This window comes from Lepus europaeus, chromosome 17 (genome assembly GCF_033115175.1).
Source record: "Lepus europaeus isolate LE1 chromosome 17, mLepTim1.pri, whole genome shotgun sequence".
Lineage (NCBI taxonomy): Eukaryota > Metazoa > Chordata > Mammalia > Lagomorpha > Leporidae > Lepus > Lepus europaeus.
In genome coordinates this window covers 58,145,144-58,166,756 of record NC_084843.1, presented here as the reverse complement: position 1 = coordinate 58,166,756, position 21,613 = coordinate 58,145,144, and the positions used below count along the sequence as shown (strand labels likewise).

General features: G+C 45.7%; 1 protein-coding gene across 2 annotated transcripts in view; it reads left to right on the top strand.

The window, feature by feature from the left end:
* The window catches only part of SLC25A16 (solute carrier family 25 member 16), a 62,254-nt gene that overhangs the window by 807 nt on the left and 39,834 nt on the right, over positions 1–21,613 (top strand). Inside the window, exon 2 of one of the 2 annotated variants that reach the window (XM_062214799.1) lies at positions 12,040–12,132. In XM_062214799.1, coding sequence (XP_062070783.1) covers positions 12,040–12,132 — 93 coding nt within the window. Of the gene's footprint in view, positions 1–12,039; positions 12,133–21,613 lie in introns of those variants that run through there. The other variant, XM_062214800.1, reaches the window with a different exon arrangement.

Here is a 21,613-nt window from a genome sequence, read left to right as displayed (position 1 = left end):
CATCCGCTGATTCACTCACCACATGCCTATAACTAGCAGGGCTGTGCAAGGCCAAAGCTAGAAGCCACGAGCTCCATCCAGGTCTCTCAAGTTGGTGTCAGCGACTCAGTGCTTAAGCTCTCACCTGCTGATTCCCTGAATTGGAAGTGGAAGAACCAGAACTCGAACCAGCACTTTTATACTGCGTGTGGGCATGCTAAGCAGCGGCTTAACCTGCTTTGTGCCACAGTTCTTTTCCCAAGAGATGTTTCAATCTTTGCATTCCCATAATTGCTTGTCTGAATTGTCATCACTTAATTAAGGCTGGAAATTTTAAAAGTCTTACATTATGAGGACTTACAGAAAGTAAGATTTGTAGACTGTAACACCCGTATACTTGGATGTTGTTCCAGGCTCATGGCTTTGATGTGCCCAGCCTTGGCTGTTGATTTGGGGAGTGAACCAGCAGATGTAAGATCTCTCGCTTTCTCCCTCTCTCCCCCCTTTTCTTTGTCACTCTGCATTTCAAATACAAATAAATGAATCTTGTAAAAATTGGTGATTTTTTTCTTCTGAGAAAAAGGACGTTCATTCCTGCCAGGAATATTGGAGTGCCAGCTGTGTGCCTGCTTTGTGCTTGGTATACGTCACAGAACAAAATAAAGATATGTGTTCTCCTGGAATTCACGTTGCTTGGGGAATTGTGGGGAGACAGACAGTAAACAAAATTAAAAAGTTATATTGTATGCTAGAAAGTGGTGAATGCCCAAGAAACGGTAAAAGGGAGAGCATGCAGAGATGTGAAGTGGGATATGTGCAGGATTAAAAGGGATGCAAACACTTGAGGACGTGAAGGAGTTTAGCAAATTGATGTCTAAGGGAGCGTTGCAGGTGGAGTGTAAAGCTAAAGCAAGACCTGCAAAGCTAGAGAAGGCCTGGTCTGTTCAAAGCATAACCACGAGACCTATAACTCAGGCAAGTGTTGATTAAAGAAGGACATTAGGGCCGGCGCCGTGGCTCACTTGGTTAATCCTCTGCCTGTGGCGCCAGCATCCCACATTGGCATCAGGTTCTAGTCCCGGTTGCTCCTCTTCCAGTCCAGCTCTCTGCTGTGGCCCGGGAAGGCAGTGGAGGATGGCCCAAGTGCTTGTGCACCTAAACCCGCATGGGAGACCGGGAGGAAGCACCTGGCTCCTGGCTTTGGCTTGGCACAGCGCCAGCCGTAGCAGCCATTTGGGGGGTGAACCAATGGAGGGAAGACCTTTCTCTCTGTCTGTCTCTCGCTGTCTAACTCTGTCCAGTAAATAAAAAAAAAAAGAAAAGAAAAGAAAAAAGGAGATTAGAGAAAGGAAAGCCAAAAATGAATGTGCCTTGTATACCATTATAAAGATTGTTTTGGGACCTGCATTTTGGCATAATGGCTTAAGCTGCTGCTTGCAATGCCAGCATCCCATACAGACATTGATTCCAGTCCCTGCTGCCTTGCTTCTGATTCAGCTCCCTGCTGATGTGCCTGGGAAAACTGCAAAGGGTGGCCTAAGTACTTGGGCCCCTACACCCACATGGGAGACCCAGATGACGCTCCTGGCTCCTGGCTCCTGGTTCCAGGCTTTGGCCTGGCTCAGCCCAGGAGTTTGCAGCCATTGGGGGAATGAACCAGCGATGCCAGATCTCAGTCTCTCCCTCTTTCAAATAAATCTTTTACAAAATGTACTTTATTTTGTAAGATTTATTTTATTTATTTGAAAGGTAGAGTGTCAGGCAGGAAAAGACAGAGATCTTCCAATTGCTGGTTCACTCCCCAGATGCCTGCAACAGCCAGGATTGGGCCAGGAGTCATATCCATCCCAGTTTCCAACTTGGACAATAGGGGCCCAATTACCTGAGCCAGTCTCCAGTGCCTCTCAGATGCATTAGCAGGAAACTGGATCAGAAGTGCAGCAGCAGGAACTGTTGTTGTAGTGTGGCTGGTAAAACCACTGCCTGTGTAATACCAGCATCCCATGTGGGCACCGGTTCAAGTAATGGCTGCTCCATTTTTCACCTAGCTCCCTGCCCATGCACTAGGGAAAGCCGCAGAGGATGACCCAAGTGCCTGGGCCCCTGCATCAAATAGGAGACCTGGAAGAGGCTCCTGGCTCCTGGCTTCATCCTGGCTCAGCCCTGGCTGTTGTAGCCACTTGGGGAGTGAATCAGCAGATGGAAGACCTCTCTCACTGTCTCTGCCTCTCCCTCTGTAACACTACCTCTCAAATAAATAGAATAAATCCTTTTTTTTTTTTTAAGAGAAGCATCAGGGATTTGGGATGTTGCCATCGCAAGGGATGGTTTAACTCACTGCACTACAACACCCACCACCCCTGTAATAAAAATGTTATTGTTGGAGTACTTTTCATGGTGGTTGTTGGGAAGAGATCAGAGTTCATTTTTGGACATATTAAACTTTGTGATGTTGATTAAACACTGAACTAGTGTTTTGGGAGTGTGGAAATGATAGTAACTGGGACTTTTATATACTGATGGTGGTAGGAAACCACTTTGAGGAACTGGTTGGTAATTATAAATACAGTGATCATTTATATGACATGATCTAGTGTTTCCTAGATATATACCAATGTATATATATTTCTTTTTTTTACATAGCTTTCTTTTTTTTTTTTAAGATTTAATTTATTTGCAAGTCAGAGTTACACAGAGAGAGGGGAGGCAGAGAGAGAGAGAGAGAGAGAGAGAGAGAGGTCTTCCATCCGCTGGTTCACTCCCAGTTGGCTGCAATGGCTGGAGCTTCGCTGATGCGAAGCTAGGAACCAGGAGCTTCTTCCGGCTCTCCCATGCGGCTGCAGGAGCCCAAGGACTTGGACCATCTTCTGCTGCTTTCCCAGGCCATAGCAGAGAGCTGGATTGGAAGAGGAGTAGCCGGGACTAGAACCGGCGCCCATATGGGATGCCGGTGCTTCAGGCCAGGACATTAACCCGCTGCGCCACAGCGCCAGCCCCAATATATATATATATTTCTATTCATATAATAGCCATGACCCAGAAGCAGCTCAAATGTCTATCAGTGTTAGACTATATGACTAAAATATGCCACAAAATGAAATACTGTGAAGCTCTGAAAACCAATAAATTCTGCCTCACACAACAATGCATGAACCTCATAAGTAAAATATTGACCAGAAACCACACACCAAACAGTGCACACTATGGTTTCATTTGTATAAAATTTAAAACATAGGGGCTGGCATTGTGGTGTAGTAGGAAAAGCCATTGCCTGTGATACCAGAACCTATATAGGTGCTGATTCGTGTCCCAGCTTTGGCCCCTGCCATCCACATGGGAGACCTGGAAGAAGCTTCTGGTTTTTCCTGGCCCAATCGTTGCTGTTGTGGCCATCTGGGGAGTGAACCAGAGGATGGAAGATCCCTTTTCTTTCTCTGTGTATTTCTGATTTTCAAATAAATGAATTAAATCTTCACTTATTTATTTATTTGAAAGGCAGAGTTAGAGAGAGAGAGTGAGTTCACTCTCCAAATGGCTGCAACAGCTGAAGCTGGGCTGATCCAAAGCCAGGAGCCAGGAGCTTCTTGCAGGTCTCCCATGTGGGTATAGGGGCCCAAGTACTTGGACCATCTTCCGCTGCTTTCTCCGGCACATTAGCTGGGAGCTGGATCAGAAGTGGAGCAGCTAGGACCAGAACCTGTGCCCATGTATGATGCTGGCTTTGCATGTGGTGACTTTACCAATTACCCCACAGCATCGGCCCCAGTAAATAATATCTTTTTTTTTTTTTTTTTGGACAGGCATAGTGAGAGAGAGAGACAGAGAGAAAGGTCTTCCTTTGCCATTGGTTCACCCTCCAATGACTGCCGTGGCTGGCGCGCTGCGACCGGTGTACCGCGCTGACCCGAAGCCAGGAGTCAGGTGCTTCTCCTGGTCTCCCATGGGGTGCAGGGCCCAAGCACTTGGGCCATCCTCCACTGCACTCCCGGGCCACAGCAGAGAGTTGGCCTGGAAGAGGGGCAACCGGAATAGAATTCGGCGCCCCGACCGGGACTAGAACCCGGTGTGCCGGTGCCGCAAGGCAGAGGATTAGCCTAGTGAGCCGCGGCGCCGGCCCAGTAAATAATATCTTTAAAAAAAAAAAAAAAAAAGTCTGAAGGGACTGGTATTGTGGTGTAATGGGGTAAGCTGCTGCCTGCCACACCAGCATCCCATATGAGCACTGATTCCAGTCCCCATTGATCTGCTTTGATCCATTTTCCTGCTAATGAGCCTGGGAAAGCAGCAGAAGATGGCCCAAATCCTTGGGACCTTGCACCCATGTGGAAGACCTGGATGAAGCTCCTGGCTTCTGCCTTGCCCAGTCCTTTGCATTGCAGCTGTTTAGGGAGTGAACCAGTGGATAGAAGATCTGTCTCTATATATCTCTGTCTTTTCCTCCCTCTCTGTAACTCTGACTTCCAAGTAAATAAAAACAAAATCTGTAAACATTTGTTTGAAAATGGAATTAAAACATGAATTAATAACACTATCCTTTCTCAAATGTAGGTTTAAAAAAGTCAGAAGAGTGGTTGATTACCTCTGAGAATGAGGGGCAGATGGTGATTTGGGGAGTGTAGGAGAGCAGCTTCTGGACACCTTTTTCTTGACCTGGGTGTCCTTTCTTGGGTGTGTTCCCTTTGCAGTAATTTCATGCATGAAGTGACATTCTTTTTTTTTATTTTTTTATTTTTTTTATTTTTGACAGGCAGAGTGGACAGTGAGAGAGAGAGAGAGATAGAGAGAAAGGTCTTCCTTTTGCCGTTGGTTCACCCTCCAGTGGCTGCCGCGGCCGGCGCGCTGCAGCCGACGTACCGTGCTGATCCAAAGGCAGGAGCCAGGTGCTTCTCCTGGTCTCCCATGGGGTGCAGGGCCCAAGCACTTGGGCCATCCTCCACTGCACTCCCGGGCCACAGCAGAGAGCTGGCCTGGAAGAGGGGCAACCGGGACAAAATCCGGCATCCTGACTGGGACTAGAACCCGGTGTGCCAGCGGCACTAGGCGGAGGATTAGCCTGTTGAGCCATGGTACCGGCTGAAGTGACATTCTTAAAATTTGTGCAGTGTTCTGTTTCTAACTTGTACTTCAGTACAAAATATCTATTGAAAGGAGGAAAGGAATTGGAGACAGAAAGTATAGGATACACTACAAAGGACTCTTGATTCAGCTGTTTGTTTTTTTGACAATTACAGAGTTTTTTTTTTTTAAAGGATTACTGAAATATAATTTACTTACTTGTTTTTAACTATATAAAGAAACAAGGTTTATTTAGCTTGCAGTTCTGAAGGTTCAAGGGCATGGTGCTATCATCCTGGCAAGGACCTTCTGGCTGTATCACAACATGGTGGATAGCACCATGGTGAGAGTGAGTGCTGGGAGAGGGAGGAATTACATGGTGAGACAGGAAGCCAGAGAGTTTTGATGGGGGCGGGGAGAGGCTGGCTTGTTTTTTTTTAAGGATTTATTTATTTGGCGGTGGGGAGGGACTGACTTTTTTTTTTTTTTTTTTAAAGGATTTATTTATTTAGGGGCCAGCATTGTGGTATAGTGGATAAAGCTGCCGCTTGTGATGCTGGTTCGAGTCCCAGTTGCTCCCCTTCCAATCCAACTCCCTGCTAATGGCCTGGGAAAAGCAGTAGAAGATGGCCCAAGTCTTTGGGCTCCTGCCACCCATGTGGGAGGCCCAGTTGAAGTTCCAGACCCCTGGCTTCAGCCTAGCCCAGCCCTAGTGGCCATCTGGGGGGTGAACTAGCAGATGGAAGATTTCTCTCTCTAACTCTGGCTTTCAAAATAAATAAAATAAATATTTTAAGAATATTTGTTCTTGGGCCCTGCACCCCATGGGAGACCAGGAGAAGCACTTGGCTCCTGCCTTCGGATCAGCGTGGTGCACCGGCTGCAGTGCGCCAGCTGCAGCGGCCATTGGAGGGTGAACCAACAGTAAAAGAAGACCTTTCTCCCTGTCTCTCTCTCTCACTGTCCATTCTGCCTGTCAAAAAAAAAAAAAAAAAAAGAATATTTATTTATTTGAAAGGCACAATGAGAAAGAGATTTATCTGTTGATCTTCCATCTGCTTGTTCATTCCCCAGATGGCTGCAACAGCCAGGGCTGGGCCAGGCTGAAGCCGGGAGCCTGAATCCCATCCGGGGCTCCCATGTGTATGGTAGGGGCCAAAGTACTCATGCCACCTTGTGCCACTTTCCCAGTGCATTAGCATAGAGCTGGATTGGGAGTGAAGCAGCTCAGTCTTGAACTCTGCTCCAATGTGGGATATTGGCATTGTGAGTGGTGGCTTAACTTGCTGAGCTACAATACCTGCCCCCAGACAACCTACTCTTCATGGAAACTCATCAGGGAGTTGAGGGACTTACGTTAATGCCTTCTGAGAGTGGAGCCTCCAAGACCTAATCACCAGCCAGCAGCTTTCATCTCTTTAATTATGAAATATACACACAGTAGAATCCACTCATCTTAAGCATATAGTTACATGTGTTTTGAAACATGTTATATACTGACCACCAAAGTCGAGATATAGGATAGTTCATCACCCCAAAATGTTTCCACCTCTCTTTGTAAAAGTCATTCTCCTTTTATCTCAGCCCCTGACAACCACTGATCTGTTTTTTTTTTCTCAGTAGTCTTATCTTTTCTAGGGTGTTATATAAATGGAATCATACAATATGTAACATTTTGATTTTGGCTTTCTTAGCTAAAGGAATTTGAGATTCATCCATGTTGCATTTATCAGTAGTAAATTCCTTTTCAACCAGTGAACATTATTCCTTTGTGTGGATGTACCAGTTTTCATCTGTTGATGAAAATTTTATTTCTATTTTTTGGCTATTTTAATAAAGTGATTACAAGAAGTTGCATACAGATCTTTATATGGGTGTGTGTGTGTGTGTGTGTTTGTATGTTTTTAACTTATTTGAAAGGTGGAGAGACAAAGAGAAAGCTAGGAATACACAAAAGTGATCTCTCATCTCCTGGTTCATTCTCCAAATGCTTGCAACACCCAGGGCTGAGGGAAAGAGTCCAGAACTCCATCAAGGTCTCTCACATTGGTGGCAGGGGCTCAAGTGCTTGAGCTGTCACCTGCTAACAGGAAGTTAGAATCAGGAGATGAGCCTTCATTATGGTTTGGGGGCTACTTATGTCTTAACTGCTAGGCCAAATGCCCACCTGGACGGTTTAGTCTTAAGAATTATTATAGGGGCCAGCACTGTGGTGCAGTAGGTTAAAGCCCCATCCTACAGTGCTGGCATTCCATATGGGTACCCGCTGCTTCACCTCTGATCCAGCTCCCTGCTAATGTGCCTGGGAAAGCAGCGGAGGATGGCTCAGGTCCTTGGGCCCTGGGCCAAGGAGACCTGGAGGAAGCTCCTGGCTCCTGGTTTTAGATCAGCCAAGCCCTGGCAGTTGTGGCCATTTGGGGAGTGAACCAGTGGATGGAAGATCTTTCTCTTTCTCTTTCTCTTTCTCTCTTTCTCTTTCTCTTTCTCTCTTTCTCTTTCTCTTTCTCTTTCTCTACCTCTCTCTGTGACTCTGCCTTTCAAATAAGTAAAACAAATCTTAAGTAAACAAAAACAAAAAAAAAATCACTGGAAATTTCATCCTATATCAGTGCCTGGTTCAATTCCTGGACCCACTTTTAACTCCAATTTCCTGCTAACACAAATCCTGAGAGGCAGCAGGACCCAAATAACTGGGTCCCTGCCACCCACATGGGAGTCCTGTATTGCATTCTCAGCTCTTATATATTTGGGGAGTGAACCAGCAGATGGGATATCGCTCTTTAAATAAATAAATAAATAAATAAAACAAACTTCAAATGGGTTTAAAAGAAAAAAGATTATTATATGTTTAACTTTATAAGAAACTGCAAAACTATTTTCCGAAGTGTGTGTCCCATTTTGTATTCCTGCTGCCTTTCAGCACTTGTTACTGAGCTATCTATTTGTGCTCATTATTTTGCATTTTCAGAGCATCTTTTCATATGCATATTGGCCACCTGGTCCCTGGTTAGATGCTGGTTCAAATTTGGGGGATTTATATACTTTGAAAAGTATGTAGGAGTTCTAGGCCCAAATGAAAAGTTAGCATTAATCAGGTTACTTAAATGCTCTGTGCCTCAGTTTCTCTGTCCTTAAAATAGAATACTTAGAGTAACTACCTTAAGTCTTTTTTTTTTTTTTTTTTTTTGATAGGCAGAGTGGATAGTGAGAGAGAGAGAGACAGAGAGAAAGGTCTTCCTTTTTGCCATTGGTTCACCCTCCAATGGCCGCTGCGGCCGGCGCATTGTGCTGATCTGAAGCCAGGAGCCAGGTACTTCTCCTGGTCTCCCATGGGGTGCAGGGCCCAAGCACTTGGGCCATCCTCCACTGCCTTCCCGGGCCATAGCAGAGAGCTGGCCTGGAAGAGGGGCAACCAGGATAGAATCCGCTGCCCCGACCGGGACTAGAACCCGGTGTGCCGGTGCCGCAAGGCGGAGGCTTAGCCTGTTGAGCCACGGCGCCGGCCTAGAGTAACTACCTTAAAGGATTGTTGTAATGCCTACAGTTCAGTCTCAGCCTATGGCCTGGTACGAAGTAAAACTCAATACTTGTAACTATTACTGTTAACAGTGAGTGACCTTGGGAAAATCGCATACCTTTAGTTGTTCACAGTTAAAATGAAGATAAAAGCTACTTGACCTAGCTCAGTAGACTGTTCAAATGATTGAAATCTAAGTAGTATGAAAACAAGTTAAGATACTGATAAAGGAAACTGCTTATTGAAAGCATTCCAAAAAAATTTTATTCTACGTTTAATTCATACATGAGTAACTAACAAGATACTAGAACAAGAGAGTCTGATAGCAAATAAAAAGTATTTTTAGTTTATCCTCAGTTTTGGTTGTGTATGGTTGTAACTTCTATTAGTTCAGACAAGAAAAGTTTGATAACAAATTATATGTGGATATAACATTTGAGTACAGATCTACATTGTATTTTTGGATATCTCAGAATATAGTTTTTTGTTTTATTTATTTATTTTTAAGATTTATTTATTTATTTGAAAGACAGAGTTACAGAGAGGTCTTCCATCCCTCGTTCACTTCCTAAATGGCAGCAACGGCCAGAGCTGGACCGATCTGAAGCCAAGAGCCAGGAGCTTCTTCTGGGTCTCCCATGTGGGTGCAGGGTCCCAAGGATCTAGGCCATTTTCCACTGCTTTCCCAGGCCATAACAGAGAGCTGGATTGGATGTTGAGCAGCCGGGAGTTGAACTGGCACCCATATGGGATAGCAGCACTACAGGCGGTGGCTTTACCCACTAAGCCACAGCTCAGGCCCCAGCATATAGGTTTTAATATCAATTGCATACAGGCCGGTGCCATGGCTTAAAAGGCTAATCCTCCACCTTGCGGCGCCGGCACACCGGGTTCTAGTCCCGGTTGGGACGCCGGATTCTATCCCGGTTGCTCCTCTTCCAGGCCAGCTCTCTGCTATGGCCCGGGAAGGCAGTGGAGGATGGCCCAAGTGCTTGGGCCCTGCACCCGCATGGGAGACCAGCAGAAGCACCTGGCTCCTGGCTTCGGATCAGTGAGATGAGCCGGCCGCAGCGGCCATTGGAGGGTGAACCAACGGCAAAAAGGAAGACCTTTCTCTCTGTCTCTCTCTCTCTCTTACTATCCATTCTGCCTGTCCCAAAAAAAAAAAAAAAAAAAAAATCAATTGCATACAAAGCTAGTAAATCTATATGTGGACTTTGATTTTGTCTTACATTTTTATTTAAAATTTTTTTTTTTTTTTTGGTGACAGGCTGGGTGGATAGTGAGAGAGACAGACAGAGAGAAAGGTCTTCCTTTTTGCCGTTGGTTCACCCTCCAATGACCGCTGCAGCCGGCTCATCTCACTGATCCGAAGCCAGGAGCCAGGTGCTTCTCCTGGTCTCCCATGCGGGTGCAGGGCCCAAGCACTTGGGCCATCCTTCACTGCCTCCCCGGGCCATAGCAGAGAGCTGGCCTGGAAGAGGGGCGACCGGGATAGAATCCGGCGCCCTGACCGGGACTAGAACCCGGTGTGCCGGCGCCGCAAGGTGGAGGATTAGCCTATTAAGCCACGGCGCTGGCCCCCAAAATTTTTATTTTATTTATTAGTGCAAGCAAGCGAGCTTCCATCCTCTGGTTTACTCCCCAAATAAATGCCTGCAACAGCTGTGGTTTGGCCAGGCCAAAAGAGAGCCTGGAACTCAGTCCAAGTTTCCCAGATGAGTGTCAGGGACCCAAGTACTTGAGCCATCTCCTAGTGTTTTCCAGATTGTTCATTAGCACAAAGCTGGAATCAGGAGTGGAGCTGGGAGTCTAACCCAGGCACTTTGATATGGGATATAGATGTCCCAGGCTTCATCTTTTATTTAAAAAAAAAAAAAAATTATTTGAAAGGCAAAGTGTCAGAGAGAGGGAAACGGTGGGGAAGGGGAGATAGTTCATCTTGCTTGTTCATTTCCCAAATGGCCACAACAGCTTGGGCTGGGCCAGGCTGAAGCCAGGAGCCAGGAACTCCATCTCGGCCTCCCATATGGGTGGCTGGGACCCAAGCATTCAGGCCATTTTCTGTTGCTTTTCCAGGCATACTAGCAGGGAGCTGGACCTGGAAGTAGAGCAGCTAGGACCCAAACTGGCACTCCTAAGGGATGCCAGAGTCTCAAGTTGTGGCTTAACCCCCTAGGCCACGCCACCAGTCCCTGGGCCATCGTTTGCTGCCTCCCTAAGCACATTAACAGGACCTGGAGCTGAAGCATGAAGCAGCCAACACTCCAACCTGTACTCCATTGTGGGATGCAGGCATTGCATGCAGTAGCCTATCCTGTTGCACCCCCCATGCCAGCCTCTCAAGCTTTTCTTAACTGCTAGGCCAAATGCCTGCCCCTTGTCTTACATTTTTAAAAGTTTGTAAAGAAAGATTGTCTTCATTCAATCAGCCAACAGTTACTACTATGATTGCCTAGTATGTACCAGATCAGATCCCTTTCCTGGTCAATGAGGATGTAATAGTGAGGGAGACCCACAAAATCCTAGTCCTCTTATATCTTCTTTAATACATATTCAATAATAAAGAATTTAATGTTATCATAAAATACACCAAGGTCTTTTTATTTACATTTTAATAATAACAGCACTAGGGCCAGCACTGTGGCACATCAGGTTAAGCTGCCATCGGCATCCCATATCAGAGTGCTTGTTTAAGTTCCATCTGCTCTACTTCTGATCCAGTTCCTTGTTAATGCTCCTGGGAAAGGAACTGAAGATGGCCAAGTACTTGGACCCATGACGCCCACATGGAAGACCCAGATGGAGTTCTTAACTTAAATCTAGTCCAGCCCTAGCTATTGTGGCCATCTGGGGAGTGAGCTAGTAAATGGACAGACGCTCACACCCATACTTTCTCTCTCCCCTTCTGCACTGCATCACTCTGCCTTCTAAATAAATAAATACATCTTTTAAAAAAGCAACTCCTCATATTATTGCCCACATACTACATGCTAGGTATAAAAATACTATTGCTTTAGAAACATGCCAACCTAGTAGGGTTAGCCTACATTCTGACCTGCACCAAAGCCATGTACCTCACTGTACTCTTACCTGTGTATCTGTTCAGTGGTGCACTCTAGGGACCAAACACACATTTGCCGAATGTATAAATGAATGACCTATTGGTAAAAGTTGGTTGTTTCAATGACAAAGTCATTCAGAAGAATCTTACACCTTTAAGTGTCATTGTTTGTAACCAATTTTAGTAAAATTCCCTATGGTAGGGATTAAGGACTGATGTGCACTCCTGAAACTTATTGTCGAGTTTGAGATACTTAGTTACTAAGTTACATGGAAAGGAGGACTCATTATCTGCATATCCCTGCTGCTCTTCTGCCCACAGAGATCAAATTAGAGCTCAGAAGGTTTGCTGGCTGAGCAGTAATGATTTCCATCTGGAAAGAAATTGCATGCAATTTCTCCATGACCTTTTACAATTCTTTTAGGTATTGCTGGATGCTGTGCCAAGACAACAGTTGCTCCTTTGGATCGAGTAAAAGTTCTATTACAAGCTCATAATCACCACTACAAGCATTTAGGTAAGTTAGTAGATGTTAAAAATGAATGAAAATGTTGTCCATCTGACAGTTTGGTTTTCAGATGTGATTTATAGTGGAAAGATGATACAAAAGGGAATTCAGGTTTGGGGGTAAATTTTGCAAAGAGTTTTCCATTCTAATCATTGCATTTGTAATAGTGGTTATATACATATTATTATAGGGTACTGATTTTTTTCAAGCCAAAATCTTGGAATTGTTGAAGTAAGTATTATTTGTTTATTGGGATGAATGAGTCACATACTTCACAGACACCTTTAATTGCTTAGCCTGGTTTTAAAATCTAGTGGTAGAGACAAGGTTTGGTCATCATAAACCTGAAATAATTGCTCCTTTAAACACTGAAACAAGCTTTTTTTTTTTTTTTTTTGGACAGGCAGAGTAGACAGTGAGAGAGAGAGAGAGAGAGAGAGAAAGGTCTTCCTTTTTGCCGTTGGTTCACCCTTCAATGGCCGTCCCGGCTGGCACGCTGTGGCTGGCGCACTGCACTGATCAGAAGCCAGGAGCCAGGTGCTTCTCCTGGTCTCCCATGGGTTGCAGGGCCCAAGCACTTGGGCCATCCTCCACTGCACTCCCGGGCCATAGCAGACAGCTGGCCTGGAAGAGGAGCAACCAGGATAGAATCCGACGCCCCGACCAGGACTAGAACCCAGTGTACCGGCGCCACTAGGCAGAGGATTAGCCTGTTGAGCCACGGCGCCGGCCTGAAACAAGCTTTTTAGAAATCTTAGTGGGAGAAGTATCCAATATAATTAGTATATATGAGTGAACTTGCTCATTACAAACATTAAAAAACTTCCATTTAATTAACATGGGCTCTAATAATTTATCATGGAGGGAGTTGGTTGTTTCGATAAAAAAGTTGTCTTTCTTAGCTTGAGGATTGATCACCATCATTAAAGACCAGAGAGTTCCTGACCAACTGACTACAGAGGAAACAAATCCTGGGAAAGAACTTACCTAAGATAGAAATTCAGGAAAGGTTGGTCAAAATTTATATATATATATTTTAAAGACTTTTATTACTTATTTGAAAGATAGTTACAGAGAGAAGACAGAGAGAAAGGCCTTCCATCCACTGGTTCACTCCCTAAAAGGCCACAACGGCAGGAGCTGAGTTGATCCGAAGCCATGAACCAGGAGCTTCTCTGGGTCTACCATGTGGGTGTAGGGGCCCAAGGACTTGGGCCATCTTCCACTGCCTTCCCTGGCCATAGCAGAGAGCTGGATTGGAAGAGGAGCAGCTGGGACGTGAGCTGGTATATGCTGGCACCACATGTGGAGGCGTAGCTCACTATGCCACATTTCCAGCCACAGTCAAAATTCGTATTATTACCACACCAGGCATAATCTTTGTATTTGGATTCTTTTTTTTTTTTTTTTTTTTTTTTTGACAGGCAGAGTGGACAGTGAGAGAGAGAGACAGAGAGAAAGGTCTTCCTTTGCCGTTGGTTCACCCTCCAGTGGCCGCCGCGGCCGGCGCGCTGCGACCGGCGCACCGCGCTGATCCGATGGCAGGAGCCAGGTGCTTCTCCTGGTCTCCCTCCTCCACTGCACTCCCTGGCCACAGCAGAGAGCTGGCCTGGAAAAGGGCCAACTGGGACAGAATCCGGTGCCCCGACCGGGACTAGAACCCGGTGTGCTGGCGCCGCAAGGCGGAGGATTAGCCTGTTGAGCCATAGCACCGGTTGTATTTGGATTCAAAACCCACTTTGTTATGGCAAGACAATTGGATTTCATACTATTTATTTATTTTTACAGATTTTTTTATTTGAAAGTTAGAATGACAGGATAGAGAGAGAGAGAGAGAGAGAGGAGGGGACGGGATGGAAGGGGCAGAGAGGGAGAGGGAGAGGAGGGGAGAGGAGAAAGCTTGGGGGGGTGGGGAAAGATCTTTCTGCTTGTTCATTCCCCACATGGCTGCATTAGCCAGGCCTGGCCCCAAGCCAGGAGCCACAAACTCCCTCCAAGTCTCCTGTTTGCTTGGCAGGGACCCAAATACTTGAGTCATCATCTGTTGCCTGCCAGGATGCATTTAGTAGGAAGCTGGATCAGGAGTAGCCGGGACTGTCACCTGCACTCCAACAGATATAATATGGGTGTCCCAAGGAGCAGTGCTACAATGCCTGCCCTTAAAAGAATGTTTTTATTTTTTTGGGAGGACAGTTTGGCAGTCTGCATCAAGAGTCTTGAAATGTATGTGCTCTCTTTTTTTTTTTTTTTTTAAGATTTTGTTTATTTATTTGAGTGGTAGTGTTACAGACAGAGGGAGATACAGAAAGGCCTTCCATCCCCTGGTTCACTCCCCAAATAGCTGCAACAGCCAGAGTTGGGCCGGTCTGAAGCCAGGAACCAGGAACTTCTTTTGGGTCTCCCATGCGAGTGTAGGGACCCAAGTACTTGGGCTATCTTTCATTGCTTTCCCAGGCCACAAGCAGAGAGATAGATCTGAAGAGGAGCAGCTGGGACTTGAACCGGTGCCCATATCGGACGCTGGCTCTGTGGGCAAGGTTTAGCCTACCATGCCACAGCACTGGCCCTGTGTATGCACTCTTTTACTTTGTGATTCCAGTTCTAGGAAGTTATTTCAAATAAGTAATCAAAAATGTGTCAAAGATTATATGAAATAATCAAAGCATTATTTGTGTTAACGAGGAAAAAAATCTAAGCAAGCAGAAATATTCAACAATAGGAAGCTGGCTAAATAAGTCTTGATTTGTCCATGTTATAGACTATTTTTGCAATCATAAATTAGAATTGGGGGGCACTGGCCAGCACCGTGCTCACTTGGCTAATCCTCTGCCTGCTTCCATTCTAGTCCTGGTTGGGGCGCCGGATTCTGTCCCGGTTGCTCCTCTTCCAGTCCAGCTCTCTGCTGTGGCCCGGGAAGACAGTGGAGGATGGCCCAAGTGCTTGGGCCCTGCACCCGCATGGGAGACCAGGAAGAAGCACCTGGCTCCTGGCTTTGGATTGGTGCAGTGCGTGGGCCGTAGCGGCCATTTGGGGGGGGTGAACCAACGGCAAAAGGAAGAACTTTCTCTTTGTCTCTCTAACTCTGCCTGTTAAAAAAAAAAAAAAAAAATCCCATATGGGCACCTATTCCAGTCCTGACTGCTCCACTTCCTGTCTCGCTCCCTGCTGTTGTGCTTAGGAGGGTAGCAAAGCATGGCCCATGTGCTTGGGCCCCTACACCTGCATGGGAGACCCAGATGAGGCCCCTGGCTCCTGGCTTTCGCCTGACCCAGCCCTAGCTGTTGTGGCCATTTGAGGAGTGAACCAGTGGATGAAAGATCTCTCTCTCCCTCTGTCTCTCTCTGTAACTCTGACTTTCAACTAATTAGTAAATAAATCTTAAAAAAATTATAATTGGGGAACAGTGTTAGTAGTCCACTAGTTTGGGACTGGTGCTGTGGCCTAGCTGGTAAAGCTGCCACCTGCAGTGCCAGCATCCCATAAGGGCGCCAGTTTGAGACCCAGCTGCTTCACTTCTGATCCAGCGCTCTGCTGTGGCCTGGGAAAGCAGCAGAAGATGGCCCAAGTCCTTGGGCCCCTGCACCCACGTGGGAGACCCAGAAGAAGCTCCTGGCTTCTGGCTTTGGATCGACACAGCTCCAGCCATTGCAGGAGTGAACCAGCGGATGGAGTGACCTCTCTCTGCCTCTCCTTGTTTCTCTGTGTAACCATTGGGGAGTGAACCAGAGAGAGAGATGGTGGACCTCTCTCTCTCTCTGCCTCTCCTTGTTTCTCTGTGTAACTTCTGACTTTCAAATAAATAAATAAATCTTTAAAAAAAGAAAACCTACGAGTTGAGTGAAAGAAGAGTATTACAAAGTGGTTTAATCATAGTGTATTTCACATAATTTTATATAAATTATAATTATATAAGTTTATATAAACATTTGCTTAGGCCACAGATTATAAGATTGTAAAGACAAACATTAACACTTAATAGTTAGTATTGCATGGTGGGATTATAGAAAATTGTTTCTTCCAAGCCCATTTGTAATACATTTTGAACATACATTACTTTTTCACTTAGGAAGGGAAAAAATTTAAAAGAAAATGAACGTGGATAGAGGCCAAGGGAGAAATTAGGTTTGGGCAACTAACGCATCCCATGCCAATGCTTTACAGTTTCTCACCTCAGCAGGTAGGAAAGCTATGCGCAGTGCATGATCTCTGCAGCACGGCTGCACAAAAGATTGTAGCAGGGTGAATAGTTGTCAATTGTTTTTTCTGGGGCTGGCACTGTGGCATAGTGGGTAAAGCCACCTCCTGCAGTGCCAGCATCACATATGGGTGCCGGTTCTAGTCCCAGCTGCTCCACTTCCTATCCAGCTCTCTGCTATGGCCTAAGAAAGCATAGGAGGATGGCCCAAGTCCTTGGGCCCCTGCACCCATGTGGGAGACCCGGAGGAAGCTCCTGGCTCCTGGCTTTGGATTGGTGCAGCTCCGGCCATTGCTGCCAGTTGGGGTGTGAACCAGCGGATCTTAAAATCTGATTAGGGGGCCAGCGCTGTGGCACACTAGGTTAATCCTCGCCTGCAGCGCCGGCATCCCATATGGGCGCCAGTTCTAGTCCCAGTTGCTCCTCTTCCAGTCCAGCTCTCTGCTGTGGCCTGGGATAGCGGTGGAAGATGGCCCAAGTGTTTGGGTCCCTGCACCCACATGGGAGACCAGGAAGCACCTGGCTCCTGTCTCTGGATCGGCGCAGCTCCGGCCTTGTGGCCATTTGGGGAGTGAACCAATGGAAGGAAGACCTTCTGTCTATCTCTCTCTCTCACTGTCTGTAACTCTGCCTGTCAAATAAATAAATAAATAAATAAATAAAATCTTTTAGAAAAAAAAAATCTGGGGCTGGTGCCATGGCACACTAGGTTAATCCCCTGTCTGCAGTGCCAGCATCCTGAACAGGCGCCAGTTCTAGTCCTGCTTACTCCTCTTCCAATCTAGCTCTCTACTAGGGCCTGGGAAAAAAGTAGAGGATGGCCCAAGTGCTTGGGCCCCTGCACCCACATGGGAAACCAGGAAGAAGCTCCTGGCTCCTGGCTTCAGATCGGTGCAGCTCTGACCATTGCGGCCACTTGGGGAGTGAACCAATGGAAGGAAGACCTTTCTCTCTCTCTCTCTCTCTCTCTCTCTCTCTGTGTGTGTGTGTGTCTGTAACTCTTCCTTTCAAATAAATAAAATATTCAAAAAATCTAATTAGAAAATAATTCTTTTAAAATATTTATTTATTTATTTGAAAGAGTTATAGAGAGAGAGAGAGAGGTCTTCCATCTGCTGGTTCACTCCTCAATTTCCTGCAACGGCCGGAGCTGCACTGATCCGAAGCCAGGAGCCAGGAGCCAGGAGCTTCTTCCGGGTCTCCCATGCGGGTGCAGGGGCCCAAGGGCCTGGGCCATCTTCCACTGCCCTCTTAGGCCACAGCAGAAAGCTGGATAGGAAGTAGAGCAGCCGGGACCCGAACCAGTGCCCACATGGGTTATCGACACAGCAGGCGTCGGCCTTACCTGCTATACCACAGCGCCAGCCCCTCTAATTAGATTTTAAAGTGTCATTTTTCTTAATTCCAATGGATATTTATCCTATATGTTAATTATAGGTCATTTTCTCGTCAATGTTTTTAATATTAAGGAAGTCTATACTTAAAATTGAAAGAACAAACCAAACTACAACTATTTCTGTATCCACCAGTGAGTGCTGTATCTTCCTATAGTGTCCTGCTTGTGTATGGAAAGAATCAGATGTTTGTATATAGAAGAATCAGAATTTAAGAGATTACAAAAAAGCTGGAAAGGAAGGAATTGATACTCATCTGTTGTGTAAATTGATGGTAAAAAGGGCATGAATGCCAATATCAGAGGGCGTTTTACAGTGACCCAGGATCTGAATGCCTGAACAGGATTGTTTTATTCCTTTAACCTCCTCTCCATGCTCATGTATGTTGTTTTGTTTCCTAATTTGTAAACGTTAGACTACATATTCACATTAGATTTCACGCTCTGTGGGGTTGCTGTGCTACAGGCTACAGTGTATCCAGGCATCCAGAATTTGAAATAGAATTCTTTTAGTGCATCAGTGAACTGTTGGCAAAGTATTTGGAGTGTTATGTACCTTTAAAATATACAGACCAAAAAAAAACTTTGATGGCTTTTAATTTAATTTATTTATTTTATTTTTATTTTTATTTTTATTTTTTGACAGGCAGAGTGGATAGTGAGAGAGAGACAGAGAGAAAGGTCTTCCTTTTTTGCCGTTGGTTCACCCTCCAATGGCCGCTGCGGCCGGCACATTGTGCTGATCCAAAGCCAGGAGCCAGGTGCTTCTCCTGGTTTCCCATGTGGGTGCAGGGCCCAAGCACTTAGGCCATCCTCCACTGCCTTCCCGGGCCATAGCAGAGAGCTGGCCTGGAAGTGGGGCAACCGGATTAGAATCCGGCGCCCCAACCGGGACTAGAACCCAGTGTGCCGGCGCTGGAAGGCAGAGGATTAGCCTGTTAAGCCACGGCGCTGGCTTAATTTTATATTTAAAAATATTTTTTGATACTTTATTCTAGGTATTTCCCTTCTTATATGTCTGATAGTTTTTAGAAGTTTGCTTTTTTATTTATTTTGAAAGTCAGAGTTAGAGAAATCTATCCTCAGCATCACTCCCCAGATGGCTGCAATGGCCACTACTGGGCCAGGGTGAAGCCAGCAGCTTTACCTAGGACTCCCATATGGTGGCAGAGGCCTAAATACTTGGGCCATCTTCTGTTGCTTTTCCCAGACCATTAGCAGGGAGTTGGATTGGAGGTGGAGCAACCTGGACTCAAACTGGTGCTGCCTGCAGTGCCAGTGTTGCAGGTGGCACATTAACCACTATGCCATAACACCTGTCCCAAAAATTTACTTTTTCTTTTAAAATTCATTTTAATTTATTTGAAATTTAGAGAGAGATGTTTTCATCCACTGATTGACTCCTCAAATGCCTGCAACATCCACCACTGGGTTAGATCAAAACTAGAAGCCCAGGACTCAGTCTGAGAGTCTTATTAGATGGGTGCCAGGAATTCAGCTACTTAAGCACTACCTGCCACTTCCCAGGGTGTATACTAGTAAGAAACTGGATTCTGAAACTGAGCTCTGACTGGAACCTAGGTGCTCCAATATGGCAGCATCCTGAGTGTAGTCTTTTTTTTTTTTTTTTTTTTAAAGATTTATTTTATTTATTTGAAAGATAGAGTTACAGAGAGAAGAAGAGACAGAGAGGTCTTCCATCCTCCAGTTCACTCCCCAGATGGCTGCAATGGCTGGAGCTGTGCTGATCCGAAGCCAGGAACCAGGAGCTTCTTCCGGGTCTCTCACATGGGTGTAGGTTCCCAAGGACTTGGGCCATCTTCTGCTGCTTTCCCAGGCCATAGCAGAGAGCTGGATTGGAAGTGGAGCAGCCAGGACTAGAACCAGTGCCCATATCGGATGCCGGCACTACAGGCGGCGGCTTTACCTGCTAGCCACAGCACCAACCTCCCAAATGTAGTCTTAAACACTGTGCCAAACTCCTGCCCCCACATTTTTTTTTTTTTTTTTTTACAAAAACATGACTTTTTACAGTCAAATTAAAGATAAAGATACTGCTATTGGACAAACTTTACTTTTACTTTAGATTTTTTTATTATTATTATTTGGGAGGCAGAGTTAGAGAGAGAGAGGGAAGGAGAGGGAGGGAGAGAAGGAAGAGAAAGAGAGAGAGAAAGAGATCCTCCATCTGCTGGTTCACTTCCCAAATGGCCGCAACGGCTAGGACTGGACCAGTCTAGTGCCTGGAGCCGGGAACTTCTTCCAGGTCTCCCATGTGGGTGCAGGAGCCCAAGCACTTGGGCCATCTTCTGCTGCTTTTCCCAGGCCATTAGCAAGGAGCAGTGGGACTTGAATCAGTGTTCATATGGGATTCTGGCACTGTAACCGGCAGCTTAACCTGCTACAGTTTAACCAGCCATAATGCTGGCCCCTTAGATCCCTTTTAAAAATTTGTTCTGTTATTTCCAAGGAAGCAAAAACTATTTGTTACTTCAAATCAAAAATTATTGTAGCACAGCACTATTGTGGTATAGTGGGTTAAGCCACCATTGCAAGCTTAACATATGAGTACCAGTTCCTGTCCTGGTTGTTCCACTTCTAATCCAGCTCATTAATGCACCTGGTAAAACAGGAGAAGATGGCTGAAGTACTTGGGCCCCTGCCACCCACATACGAGATCTCAGATAGAGGTTCATGCTTTGGCTTTGGCCTGGTGCAGGCTCAGCCATTGCTGCCATTTGGGATTGAACCAGTGGATGGAAGATCTCTCTCTCTCTGTCTCTCCTTCTTTCTAACTTTTTTTTTTGACAGGCAGAGTGGACAGTGAGAGAGAGAGAAAGGTCTTCCTTCTGTTGGTTCACCCCCAAGTGGCCGCCACAGCTGGCGTGCTGCGCCAATCCGAAGCCAGGTGCTCCCTCCTGGTCTCCCATGCAGGTGCAGGGCCCAAGGACTTCGGCCATCCTCCACTGCCTTCCCGGGCCACAGCAGAGAGCTGGACTGGAAGAGGGGCAACCGGGACAGAATATGGCACCCCAACCGGAACTAGAACCTGGGGTGCTGGCGCTGCAGGTGGAGGACTAGCCAAGTGAGCTGCAGTGCCAGCCTTCTCCTTATTTCCACTACTCTGCCTTTCAAATAAATAAGTTTTTAAAAAATTTTTGTGACCAAATGAAAATGATGAAATATATTTAAAATTTCTACTTCCTCCAATTTGTACTGTTAGTGTAAAGAACTTTTCCTGAAACATATTGAAAATCTTTTTATACTTATTTAGCTTTTTGCAACCAAATGTGATATAAAAATGAGGACAGTCATAATAGAATTCTTTTAAAACCTTTATTTTTAATATTATTGCTTTTATACTTCATTTAACATGTAATATTTTCACAAGGTTCATAGTTCAAAAAGTATAAAAACATCTTTTTCCTGTTCTTGTGCCTTCTTTAAATTCAGTGTTTTTGGCCGGCGCTGTGGCTCACTAGGCTAACCCTCCACCTGCGGTGCCAGCACTGCAGGTTCTAGTCCCAGTTGGGGCGCCGGATTCTGTCCCAGTTGCTCCTCTTCCAGTCCAGCTCTTTGCTGTGGCCCAGGAAGGCAGTGGAGGATGGCCGAAGTCCTTGGGCCCTGCACCCACATGGGAGACCAGGAGAAGCACCTGGCTCCTGGCTTTGGATCAGCACGGTGCACTGGCCGCATCAGCCATTTGGGGGGTGAACCAACGGCAAAAAGGAAGACCTTCCTCTCTGTCTCTCTCACTGTCAACTCTGCCTGTCAAATAAATAAATAAATAAATTCAGTATTTTTACAAGTTTTTTTTTTTTTTTTTCATTTTCTTCCACAACCAATGAATATATACAAAAGCTTACATTTACATTTTGCCAAATGTTAGTTCCTTCTAATTC